General features: G+C 45.6%; 1 protein-coding gene across 2 annotated transcripts in view; it reads left to right on the top strand.

The window, feature by feature from the left end:
• Window positions 1-309: 309 nt before the first annotated feature.
• Window positions 310-13,627, top strand: part of gripap1 (GRIP1 associated protein 1) — a 32,730-nt gene continuing 19,412 nt past the window's right edge. Inside the window, exons 1-15 of one of the 2 annotated variants that reach the window (XM_080016006.1) lie at window positions 310-402; window positions 1,427-1,493; window positions 1,832-1,893; window positions 1,998-2,024; window positions 4,331-4,438; window positions 6,059-6,215; window positions 6,437-6,579; window positions 6,675-6,708; window positions 9,026-9,096; window positions 10,113-10,160; window positions 10,251-10,282; window positions 10,367-10,414; window positions 10,545-10,644; window positions 10,792-10,815; window positions 11,237-11,329. In XM_080016006.1, coding sequence (XP_079872132.1) covers window positions 361-402; window positions 1,427-1,493; window positions 1,832-1,893; window positions 1,998-2,024; window positions 4,331-4,438; window positions 6,059-6,215; window positions 6,437-6,579; window positions 6,675-6,708; window positions 9,026-9,096; window positions 10,113-10,160; window positions 10,251-10,282; window positions 10,367-10,414; window positions 10,545-10,644; window positions 10,792-10,815; window positions 11,237-11,329 — 1,056 coding nt within the window. In that variant the 5' untranslated portion in view covers window positions 310-360. Of the gene's footprint in view, window positions 403-1,426; window positions 1,494-1,831; window positions 1,894-1,997; window positions 2,025-4,330; window positions 4,439-6,058; window positions 6,216-6,436; window positions 6,580-6,674; window positions 6,709-8,935; window positions 9,097-10,112; window positions 10,161-10,250; window positions 10,283-10,366; window positions 10,415-10,544; window positions 10,645-10,791; window positions 10,816-11,236; window positions 11,330-13,627 lie in introns of both variants that reach the window. The other variant, XM_080016005.1, reaches the window with a different exon arrangement.

Genomic DNA, 13,627 nt, shown 5'->3' with positions numbered 1-13,627 from the left:
GTGTATTTGCATGTGATTTTTTAAGTTGCAGTGCGTTGAGCTCTCAGGGCCACTATAATACCTACCACAAATACTAGCGTTACTACTAATATATACATATATATCTATATCAGTGCAAACAAATTAGGCAAGAGGGGAAATTAAGCAATAGAAAAGAGATTTCCATGGACTGAGCTATAAATTGTCAGACTTAGATTCTATTGGTATTTTATTGTAAATATCAGGATTATATTTTTCTGTTATGTGCAAAATGTGAAAACATGACAGGATGTTGGTATTTCCCAGGCAGAGAGAGGAACTTGAATGCAGCACGGGGCTTCCTGCTAGCAGCAGTTAGCGGCTAGTTAGCTGCAGCTAACCATGGCGCAGGCTCTGTCCGAGGAGGAGTTCCATCGCATGCAGGTCGGACTAACATGACACCTTCACCTTCTAATCTCTATCCCCGGACCGGGTGCCTGTTTGTCGGTAGAACCGGAACAGGGTCCGGGGCGGGGAGCAGCCGCAGCGCTGTGTTGCTAAGGTGCTAGCGGCTAGCGGCTAGCTCCTGGATCATGGAGACAAACTGTTTCATTTATTTAGTTAAAAAAAAAGAAACAGAAACAAGTTGAATGTGTACTTCTGTGTTGACACACAAACACATTCAGAGCTGTGTGTGGGGGATAATGTGTATATTTATATAACATGTTTGTGTGTATAATGTGTGTGTAATGTTTGTGTGAGTATGTGTGTGTACAATGTTTGTGTGTGTGTGTATTGTCATACTCACAGTATAATGTTTGTGTGAGTGTAATGTGTGTGTGTGTGTGTGTGTGTGTGTGTGTGTGTGTGTGTGTGTGTATAATGTTTGTGAGTATAATGTGTGTGTCTAATGTTTGTGTGAGTATAATGTGTGTGTACAATGTTTGCGTGAGTATAATGTTTGTATGAGTATATTGTGTGGGTACAATGTTTGTGTGTGTATGTTTGTGTTAGTATAATGTGTGAGTATGTTTGTGTGAGTATAATGTTTGTGTATATAGTGTGTGAGTATGATGTATGTGTTCATAATGTGTGTGTGTGAGTAGTGTGTGTGTGTGTGTGTAATATGTTTGCATGTGTGTATAATGTGTGTATGTGTATAACATGTGTGCGTGTATAATGTGTGTTTGTGTGTATGTGTGTGTGTGTGTACAATGTGTGCGTGTAAATCAGAATCAGAATCAGAATTAGAAATACTTGAATAATCCCAGGGGGAAATTACTTTTGTTACTTTTGTTGTAACTCCAAATCTACATACAACATATTTACATACAACATATAATAATTATTAAGAAACAAATCTGTGTTTGTGTAAAAAAAAATCTGTGTTTGTGTATATGTATAATGTGTGTGTGTGTGTGTGTGTGTGTGTGTGTATAATGCGTACGTGTATAATGTGTGTGTTCAGGCTCAGCTGTTGGAGCTCAGGACTCAGAACTATCAGCTCTCTGATGATCTGAGGAAGAAAACTGCTGGTAAGACTTTCAGTTATTATTATTATTGTTGTTGTTGTTGTTGTTGTTGTTATTATTGTTGTTATTAGGGTCCTACAGAATTTAGGATGAGGATCTTATTGTTATTTTTGTTATTATTATTGTTGTTGTTATTACCTAGCTCTGACATCATCATGACGTCCAAGCAACGTGGTGGTTTTAAATTCCATCGTGACAGAATTTGCCTTTGAATTTAAAACTTGTTTTTTAGTAAAGTTACTTTTCCTCAATCCAACCCCGTGACGTCACCGTGTGAGCGCTGTGTGTGAAGTTCTAATCAGTGAAATGTTGTGGCCCCGCCCCCCCAATGACATCATCAGAGCTGAGCGGCGTCCATCAGAAGAGCGTGGCGCTGGAGCGGGACTTCGTCAAAGCTCAGAAGGTACAAACCGATCGTTCACACGGGACTTAAACGCCACATCTTTAAAATTATTATATGGATGTGAATGTTTTTTTTAATTTCCATCATCTTGTTTCTCCTCACAGGCTCTGAACAAGAGCAAGAAGGCTCAGGTACCTACCTGTCAGTCTGCCTGTCTGTCTGCCTGTCTGTCTGTCTGTCTGTCAAATCAAAGCCCGGGCGGCCGTGCTCGCTGTTGATTTGGACGTCTGATGCAGAAAAGTTGCAGCGATTTTGCAAAATTTCAAGGTTGCGCAAATATTTTTGAGTTTGGTTGCATTTTGCATTAATTTTTATAATCTCAATTTCCTGGAGGGAGTGACTTGTGTTGTGGATGTATTATGACCGAGACACACACAGTGATGATGATGATGATAATATTAACACTAATAAATATAGCTGCAGGCAGCAATACACGTGGTCCACCTTAGTCGTCCCCTAAAACACACCATCACTTCGTATCGACACCACCTACAAATCGTGCTGTCGCTCCCCTTTTCGTCAGCATTACGTCTAAAACGAGTTACAATTTTCCGAGTTTCCCTTGAACGCAGCATCGGCTGACGTAGTGAGGCGGTGAGTCCTGGTGACACAGAATCACACATACAAGGATCCACTTGTTGCGTGTTGTGACTTTATCCTAAAAATGAGAAGGTGTCTGTCTACTTCCTGTCGGGTCCCTGTCTACTTCCTGTCAGGCCCCTGTCTACTTCCTGTCGGTTCCCTGTCTACTTCCTGTCAGGTCCCTGTCTACTTCCTGTCAGGTCCCTGTCTACTTCCTGTCGGGTCCCTGTCTACTCCCTGTCTTGTCCCTGTCTACTCCCTGTCGGGTCCCTGTCTACTTCCTGTCTGGTCCCTGTCTACTTCCTGTGGGGTCCCTGTCTACTTCCTGTTGGGTCCCTGTCTACTTCCTGTCAGGTCCCTGTGTAGTAACTGTCAGGTCCCTGTCTACTTCCTGTTGGGTCCCTGTCTACTTCCTGTCAGGTCCCTGTGTAGTAACTGTCAGGTCCCTGTCTACTTCCTGTCAGGTCACTTTCTCCTTCCTGTCGGGTCCCTGTCTACTTCCTGTCGGGTCCCTGTCTACTTCTTGTCAGGTCCCTGTCTACTTCCTGTCAGGTCCCTGTCTACTTCTTGTCAGGTCCCTGTCTACTTCCTGTCAGGTCCCTGTCTACTTCCTGTCAGGTCCCTGTGTAGTTACTGTCAGGTCCCTGTCTACTTCCTGTCAGGTCCCTGTCTACTTCCTGTCAGGTCCCTGTCTACTTCCTGTTAGGTCCCTGTGTAATTACTGTCAGGTCTCTGTCTACTTCCTGTCGGGTCCCTGTCTACTTCCTGTCAGGTCCCTGTGTAGTAACTGTCAGGTCCCTGTGTACTTCCTGTCAGGTCCCTGTGTACTTCCTGTCAGGTCCCTGTGTACTTCCTGTCGGGTCCCTGTCTACTTCCTGTCAGGTCCCTGTCTACTTCCTGTTAGGTCCCTGTGTAGTTACTGTCAGGTCTCTGTGTAGTTACTGTCAGGTCCCTGTCTACTTCCTGTCAGGTCCCTGTCTACTTCCTGTCAGGTCCCTGTCTACTTCCTGTCAGGTCCCTGTCTACTTCCTGTCGTCCACAGAGTCCTGCCTCACAGTGTCTCTGTGGAAGGAAATCACTCCGTGTGGAAGTTCCATTCAAACAGATTCAACACTGCATGTCCCTCACAGACATTTCATAAACTTTTTTAACTTTTGGGACTAAAGTTAAACAGACATGATTCGGACTCGTTGCTCTGTGTTGTTGCTCTATGTTTTGGACGGTTTTCCACTGCTACAGTTTGTGTTACGACCAATCAACGGTCACTTCCGTCTGCATGTTGCTCTTGTGTCGTTCGGTTTGGATGTCCCTGAAGAATGGTGTTTTAACAATTACCGTCGTTCCTGGATGGCGCAGGGCCAGCACAAAGAAAAGGTCGGCCCCTCCAGTGGCTCTTGGAACTTCCCGCGGTGCGAAAACTTCTTGGAGCCATTATAGTTTTGGGGGTTTTGTAAAATGCAGCGCGAGTTACAGTTTTCTAAGTTTCCTTTAAACGCAGCCCCGGCTCAAGCTGTCTGTCCAGGTGTCGTACTCACAAGTGGCTGAAGGGGGTTCCAAGGGGGATGATGTTACAAAGCGCCCGGGTTCTGAAACTACAGCCCTTAAACTGTTTTTTTTTACTAATTTCTGCTCCGAATGTCGATCAGTATTGATCAAACTTAAATGACAAGATGTCTGAAACGTCCCATGTCTGTGTGTACTGCTGTTTCAGATACTTTTAGCCCAAAATATGCCAAGAATAAAATTTTAAAAACGCTGAGCGATTAGCCCTGCAGGCTGGATCACTGATGATGATGATGATGAGGATGATGATGGTGGTGATGATGATGAGGATGATGATTATGATGTACTTCAGGAGGTGGAGGCGCTGCTCAGTGAGAACGAGATGCTTCAGGGGAAACTTCACAGTCAGGAGGAGGATTTCAGACTGCAGAACAGCACGCTGATGACCGAGCTGTCCAAGGTACCAGCTGTCTGTCTGACTACCTGTCTGTCTGTCTGCCTCTCTGTACGTATGTCTGTCTTTCTGTCTGACTACCTGTCTGTCTGACTGTCTGTCTGACTACCCGTCTGTCTGTCTGCTGTAATAAAAGTTTAAATGGTTCCATGTTAGAATCATAAAAAGGTAAAAACTGAACAAAATGTCTTCAGCTTTTCAACTTTATTTCCTTATGACAAGGGATGGCTCGATACCTTGTCCGATACCGCGACCGTGCATCACTGCCAATACTGACACCAATCCGATATTTTTCCCTCTCTTAAACAACTTCGCTGTTAATACATTTGTCCGGATGCACTTTGTTTAACCTAGCCATCTAAAAAACATCATGCTCAAACTGTGAAACATTATTCTACTCCCATGGAGGAAGAAATACATAACGCACAACAGTCAGAGAACCTGTCTTCTCATTCAGCTTCTGCTCTCTGGCACCTGAAACTCATACATCTCTGTGGACGGGAACACAGGAGGTGTGCAATATGCCACTTCCACTGCTGTTCAAAACACCCCATGCTGCTGTTCTAAATACACAATTCTGCTGTTCTAAACACGCAATGCTGCTGTTCTAAACACGCGATGCTGTTCTAAACAACCCATAGTGCTGTTCTAAACAACCCATAGTGCTGTTCTAAATACCCCATACTGCTGTTCTAAAAACCCCATGCTGCTGTTCTAAATACCCCATGCTGCTGTTCTAAACACACGATGCTGCTGTTCTAAATACACGATGCTGCTGTTCTAAACACACGATGCTGCTGTTCTAAACACGTGATGCTGCTGTTCTAAATACACGATGCTGCTGTTCTAAACACCCCATACTGCTCTTCTAAACACGCAATGCTGCCGCATTAAAGTACACATCAGGGGAATCCAAAAAACATCAGAAACAAAGCATAGAAATTAAAAGCTAGAGAAATGACAGGGTTAGAGGTCAAAAACCAGGGCATGTTCTACTTGTTCTGGTTTTACTTTAGGTCCAGTAGTAGTACAGCAGTGTAGTAGTACTGAAGTAGTCTGAACGTGGACTAGTGTTAAATGGTTTCACTTTGCTTCCTCGTGCTACGGAGATGGTTCTGGTTTCACACCATTTCCCTTTTACTGTTATGCTGCTTAAAGGAATCACATTCTACTAAACTTTCACAATGAATGGATGATGAATGGATGATGGATGGATGGATGGATCGATAGGATAAATATTTAAAAAGCAGAGATAGAAAGAGAAATGATAGTAATCAAATAGATCATATAGTTTGGTTGTGTTGGCTTTGAGGGGCTGCTCCTGGAGCCTTATGTGGGTGTGGCGTCCCACAGGGATCCGTTCTGGGCCCCGATTAATACACACTGTACGCTGACGACGTGCATCCATGTGGCTTAGAAACTGCAATAAAGGTGACGTTATAATAATCAAATACATATTTTTTCTAAACATGAAAGTTTGTCCACTGTAATTTTAAATGTAAAGTCCCGCCCCCTGACGAGCCCATCAAGCAACCAGAATCCATGCGGCGCGTCGCTGCAGGAGGTTTAACCATCAGGAACGTGAGTGAAATCCACGTTTTACATCATGCGTCTCTGTGCGTCCAGCTGTGCACGCAGATTGAACAGCTGGAGGAGCAGAACCAGAGCCTTCAGACCCGGAAGCAAAACCAGGGCTCTTCTGGTCCCGGACCCGCGGCCGAGGAGGATGGGGAGCAGCTGCGACTGCAGGCGGAGAACGCTGCTCTGCACAAGAAGATGACAGGTACTGGAACCACTTAGAAGCTTCTGATTCCCTTCGCTCGGGTCAACTTCCGGTGATGGAAAGATGGGGGTTTTGGTTTACAACAACAAAACCAAACAAACAAAAAAAACAAAAACACTTTTCATTGAAATACAAATTACAAAAATCATCCAAACAAATTAAAATGCACAGTTGAAATATAATTTGAATATTTCAATCCCAACACTGTTATTCCCCTCCAGCCCTCCAGGAGCGCTACGACCACGATCTGCAAATACAGAGTGTCGCCCAGGGCAACCAGAGCACTGCCACGGAGACCGACGGAGCCACCAGTGCCAACGGAGCCTCGGATGTCACATCCACAGGGGCGGAGTCAGATGAACAGGTGTTTATCTGTCTGTTTGACTGTCTGTCTCTCTGGCTGCCTGTTTGTCTCTCTGACTGCCTGTCTGTCTCTAAACTGCTTTTTTCTGTTGCTAGTCGGAGTCCGGACAGAGAGCGAATCAGATCACTGGTGAGTACCTGCTTCCTGTCTGTCTCAGCCAATCAGAGACCGGAGTCTGAACAGCAGAGGAACTTCAGCATAGACATATCGAGCTATATTCTGCTAATGCTAATGCTAAAGTGAAACTTGGAAGTTGGCGCTGGAAGTCACTGTGTGCGTTTCGCTAAGCTAACGACGCTAAGCTAACGACACTTAGCAAATGATGCTAAGCTGATGTTCACCCCTCGCAAAATGCACCTGCCGCGCTGCCGCACCTACAGCCGGATGGACGGCCAAGTTACGCGCCGCAGCTTTAATTAAGTCCACGCTGTTATTTTCTGTTTTTCATCAGTACTGGTATTGAGTCTTAACTCAAACTGTTTTAAATTCCCTGAAGTGCACTTTGACATGTTCTGTCATTTTGCAGTTTGACCACACTTTGGATTTAGAATGAAAGATCACAACAGCCCCCTCTTGCGGCGGAGGTTGGTAACAGCGGTGTAAACAGTGTTGCTGACAGTAAATGGGTTGCCACTTCCTCCCCGTAACGTGTCACTACCTCCCTCTCGTCTCATGAAACAGCTGCAGATTTGTGTTGAGTGAACGTACGGAGCAGTATGATCCTTGTATAGAAACAAAACGGTTATTATGGTCTGTTATTTCCTTTAGACTAAGGATCCTCACCCTGTTTCACATCCAGGAGCCTCAGTTTATTCAGTTTGATCAGATTGAGTCTCTGGATCCAGTCTGATCAGGTTGTTATTGATCAGATGTGATTCAGGGAGGTAACAGTGACTCAGTCAGTGCTGGAAACTCCTTTTGGAACTGGAATAACAATGAAGTTTAACTAGTAATCATCTGCTGGAACCCCTGAAAGGACCCCACGTTAAGAACCTCTGCTGAACAACCAAGGTTCTCCATGGAACAGAATGGAGGACTTAGTAGACACCGGCAACATGTGACCCGGAGGAACACCCAAAACCTGGACGTTCTGAGCAGTCTGAGATCCACAATGCAACTACTAGCCTATTTAGTACACACTACTAGACTTTTGATTACAGACTAGCAGACTATTTAGTACGCCAGATTAGTATGTGAGCATGTTTAGTGTGTTTGAAACCATACTATGCATCAAATACTTTGTGAAAAGTATCCGAGTAACGTACTTCTGTCTGAAACACTGCGAGGGTATCCCACAATGCACTGTGAGGGCGAGACGCCGCTAACAGTTTCTATTCAGAGTCATCGTGACAACGTTTTTCTTTTACTCACATATTAATGTAGCTGGACCATAGTCCCAGCATGTAGCATGTAGTGTTTAGTATTTAGTACATAGCATGTAGCATGTAGTGTGTAGTATGTAGCATGTAGCACATGTTGGACGCTGGGATGGTGTTGGATCGCTGCATGAACCTGCTCCTGCTGCAGCGCTCTCACGTCCTGCTTAGGAACATCATCTTCACAGATCTTAAGTTCAAGAAAGATTCTGGGATTCATTTTCAGCCAAACCTTGTTTTTCCGTCATCATGATGGAACCCTGTGATGGAAAAACAAGGTTCAGGTCAAAACATCCCAGAATTTTCCTTTAAATGAACAACGACAGAACATTTCTCACAATATGAGTCTGAATATTAGAAAATATTAGAGTTAAAATCAAACTCAACTACATTTGGTGAACTTCGCTTGGATTCTTTCTGATTATATTCAGAATATTCAAGGCTGATATTGTGAGATTGATGAGGTAAACTTTGTGACCAGCGTTGGCATGGCAACCAGTCTTCCAGTGTAGGGCCGTTGGCTCAGGGCAGACACACACTGCAAACTGACCAGAGGTCAAATCAGTCCACTGTTTTTCTGGCCAAGCTCCGACGCCAAACATGTGTTTTTAAACAAAACTCTCCTTCAATTTGGACGATAACCTTGATTGGCTTGACTGGAGGATGGGAGCTCATTGGCTCAGATCACAGGAAGTTTCCACCAAATGAGGAAATCAAACTGGGTAGAAACTCGGTGGAAAAATAAAGACATTCTTCACCATCGCACTCCTGTTTCAGACCAGGTGGTGAAATCAAATTTTAAGAAATATATAGAGAGTAGAAATACTGTATTTATAAAAAGAAAGCAAGTCCGAGTCCAGCTGGAGTCCGTTGCTTCTCTGAGCCTCCATCTTGTAAAAAGGAGTGTTTTTAGGGCAGGAAGTGATGTCATCAGAGGTGTCAGTTTGGCTGAGCTCCCGCAGTGTGTGCGCCCCCTTTAGGCCGGTCTGAGAAGAGCGTAGAGGACATTGTAGGTAAACAGGCAGGATGGTCAGCTGCTCTCTGTCCAATAACTCACTGCTTTGGAGCAGAGCTGGAGATGGCGCTCAACACGGAGCAGGAGGCGAGGAGGCTCCTGAGGCAGCAGGTCCTCACATTGGAGGTAAACGCACAAACACTAATACACACCAACACACACACACACTGGAGGTAGCAGGTCCTCACATTGGAGGTACACACAACACACACACACACTGAAGGTAGCAGGTCCTCACATTGGAGGTAAACACAACACACACACACACACTGGAGGTAGCAGGCCCTCACGTTGGAGGTTAACACAACACACACAGACACTGGAGGTAACAGGTCCTCACATTGGAGGTACACACCAACACACACACACTGGAGGTAGCAGGTCCTCACATTGGAGGTACACACAACACACACACACACAGGAGATAGCAGGTCCTCACATTGGAGTTACACACAGCACACACAGACACTGGAGGTAGTAGGTCCTCACATGAGAGGTACACACAACACACACACACTGGGGGTAGCAGGTCCTCGTATTGGAGGTACACACTGACACACACTGGGGGTAGCAGGTCGTCACATTGGAGTAACACACAACACACACTGGGGGTAGCAGGTCCTCGCATTGTAGGTACACACAACACACACACTGGAGGTAGCGGGTCCTCACATTGGAGGTTAACACAACACACACACTGGAGGTAACAGGTGCTCACATTGGAGGTAAACATACTCTAATACACACTGACACACACAGGAGATAGCAGGTCCTCACATTGGAGGTACACACAACACACACACACTGGGGGTAGCAGGTCCTCACATTGGAGGTACACACATCACACACACTGGGGGTAGCAGGTCCTCGCATTGGAGGTACGCACATCACACACACTGGAGGTAACAGGTCCTCACATTGGAGGTACGCACATCACACACACTGGAGGTAACAGGTCCTCACATTGGAGGTACACACAACACACACACACAGGAGATAGAAGGTCCTCACATTGGAGGTACACACATCAGACACACTGGGGGTAGCAGGTCCTCACATTCGAGGTACACACTGTATGTACTGATGTTAAAGGTCCTCTGGATGTAGTTAGTGTGAAGATGTGCGTGTCCTCATGTCCGCAGGCGTCCAAACAGACAGAAACAACCAAACTAGAGGAAGAAATAACTAAGGTAAGAACATGGAGCCCGGTGAAAAACTTTATTTAAACTGAACAGTCAGAGCTAACGTTGCTAACGTTAGCGTGACGTCCTTCCCTGCAGCTGACGGACAAACTGAAGAAGAAGCAGGAGAGGTGAGACGGGTCCACCCAGATGTACTCTCTCTCCGTCTGTCTCTGTCTCTCTCTCACTGTCTGTCTCTCTGTGTCTCTCTCCAGTTTTCAGCGTCTCCAGGCAGAGAAGGAAACCCTCTATAACGACAGCAGGTTCGACTCCAAGGACGAGAAAACTGAAATCCATTTAGAAGGATCTTCATCCTCATCTTCTTCATCTTCATCTTCATCTTCTTCTTCTCCTTCATCATCCTCCTCTTCCTCTTCCTCTTCCTCTTCTTAGGACCAAGATTGATGAGATCAACCAGAAGAAGGAGGAAGAACTGAAATCCATGAACCTTCGTATCCAGAAGCTGCAGACCGACCTGACGACGGCCAATCAGGTGAGAGCTTCCATCTCAGGTGGTGACAGTGAATCAGATCCAATGAGATGTTTACAAGAGTAATAGTTTTTTTTTTTTTAAGTGATATTTACGTTATGAATTACTAGAAAGTATTTTATAAGTAACATCTGTTTTTTATTTTATCAGACGGCTGCAGAGCTGAGAGAACAGGTACACACGTACACACACACACACGTACACACACACACACACACACACACACACACACACACACACGTACACACTCACACGTACACACACACACACACACACACACACGTACACACACACACACACGTACACACACACACACACACACACACACACACACACGTACACACACACACACACGTACACAAACATGTAGACACACACACTCACGTACACACACAGACAGACGTACACATACACACACATTCACGTACACACACACACGTACGCACAGGCGTTCACACACACACACGTACACACTCGTACCCACACACACGTACACGCACGTTAATACACACAGTCTGTCCTGCTGCTGTACTGATCTTTCCTCCCTTGCTTCCTGTGTGTGCTGCCCCCTGGCCGCACTGTGCTGGTACTGCAGGTTGCCAGTCAGAATGCAGTCAGTCAGGAGCAGGTGGACAACATCCTGCAGGAGAACGATGCTCTGAGGACTAACCTCGCAGCGTTAGAACAGGTAACATGCTCCCCCGTGACGCCCCAATCCCCGATGATGTCACACATTTCAAACTCCTCCCCTTTTCCATATTTGATATACATTATATAGATTGATGGGGCCGAGTCTACTCATTTTTCATTAAAATGCTGTCGTTTGTTTACTTTAAGATAAAGAATTGTCTCGTTGGAGAAACATAAAACAACGCTTTCCTTATTTTATAGATACAGTGGTACTTTGACTTACGAGTTTAATTCGTTCCGTGACAGAGCTCGTCATTCAATCTGCTCGTATCGCAAATCGATTTTCCCAATTGAAATTAATTGAAATGCCATTAATCCGTTCCAGCCCCCCAAAAACACCCTAATTGTTTTTGTTCCGTGTTTTTAAATAAGAAAAATGTATTTATAAATGACAAATATTGTATAAAAACATCATGAAACACAATAAAAGAGAATGTGTAGTTCATCTTTGCCTTCTCGCAGATGATACCCTCCGTCACGCTGTCTCCTGCGGGCTGCTTCTCCGTCAACCACACCAACAGCAGATTCTCCATCTTTTCATGGACAGCAGTCCGCAGCTTAGACATTATTTCAACGCCCTTGGCTGGCGTAGTACCCTTCATCGTCTCCTTCTGCTCCAGTATGGTACATATGGTAGAAGTACTACGCTGGTACTGCCTCGCCAATTCCATCACAGCACACCTCGCTCATGTTTTTCTATTATTTTGCGCTTTAAGTCAATGACATCATCCGCTTCTTCTTCTCAGCACTTACTTTTTTCGGACCCTTGGTTCGGGAAAAAAAAAAGTTGGCTAAATAACTGCACAAAAAACACAAAAGCGATGTTTCCACACTCAGGTCACCACGTGAAGTGAAGGAGTGAGACGCGCGATGTCGACGCGTTCGCTGGCCACGCCCACCAGCGGCGGCACCTGAAGCTCGCTCCTCGTAACTCAAATTTTTGCCCGCAAATCAATACAAAAAATCGCCGGAACGACGGCTCGTAACTCGGAAAACTCGTACGTTAGTGCGCTCGTACATCAAAGTACCACTGTGGTTTAAGTGAAGCTTTATTTCAATATAATCGGAAAAACGCGGTGTTCCGAGCGTCCTTTTTCCAAGCACCAGCGCCGTTGAGAGCGTGCCTCCCTCCTATTGGCTGCCGCCCGGCGCCGCTCCTCGCCGGCGGTGTGACCGTACCATTACCCAGAATCCTCTGCTGTAGTCTACTTGGGGTGGCGCAACCACCAGCTCGGCTCGACTTGATGGCCGTCGACGCTGTAGACGTAGAACCTGAAAGCAGGAGGCGACGCCCCCTTCTGGTCTCCAAAAGAAAATCGTCTGTAATATAAACACGTTTTTATTTGTTTTGTTTGGACACGCTGGGACGCGCACATCACTTCAGAAATTGTTTTATTTTTTCTTGACCTTTGATTGGTCGGGTTTCTGGGGGAGGCTGAGCCGTCCCGCGCCCATGGCCACCACCAGCCGTGGGTGGGGCCAACACTCAGGGCCCGGGTGTTCCACAGAGCAGCAGAGTTCTGTCGTATTATTATTTACGTAACTGTAGAATATGAAAGCAGCCGCTGTCAGACTGAAATATATGAACAGACCAAACAAATATGGAGACGCATTTGCAGCTTCCTGAGAATCAGCAGGAAAAGTTAGAACACCGTTTTTTATTTATTAAAACTGTATAAGGAAGGAAAAACATATCGATAAACGTATAAGAACTTGTTACAATTGAATTTATTGTTTTTGCCTATTTAAAACTGACTTATAATGTTCCTTTTCAACAAGTTAAACAGGTCACTGAGCTCCCAAGCAGCGTTAAACAGGGTGGGGCGGGGCTCTTAGCTCCGATGCAGTGGCACTCCAGCCGTGGGCGGAGTAAAGGTGGAGGTACGCTGAAAAAGAAGTAGACGTTTTGGACCAAAAAGACGTGTTCAGAACAAGACCAGAACAACGTGACGCGGTGATCCGGGTTCTTGCCGTGTTCTCTGTACAAGCCCCAGAGCAGAACTTTGCCTTTGGTCTTTCGCTCGCTCTGAGAGCTCCTCCCCTTGTCGTGATTGGTCCAAATGCTGTTGCATCACGTCAGGGGACGGACTTCCACCTCCCTTTCCGGGTCATTCAACCTCCTCCTTTTCCCGGGTCAACAGCCTTGAATCCTGTTTTACAGAAACCGTATCTCCTCAAATATAAAGCGGTAAACAAGGCAGGATCTGATCAGCGTGTGTTCTATCCCCTGCACTTCCTGTTCCGGTTCTACTGTGTTTTTATTTTACATCTATTGTTCCATCCCCTGCGCTTCCTG

The sequence above is a fragment of the Zeus faber genome (genome assembly GCF_960531495.2).
Source record: "Zeus faber genome assembly, chromosome: 15".
Classification (NCBI taxonomy): domain Eukaryota; kingdom Metazoa; phylum Chordata; class Actinopteri; order Zeiformes; family Zeidae; genus Zeus; species Zeus faber.
This window is presented reverse-complemented; position numbering and strand designations above follow the sequence as displayed.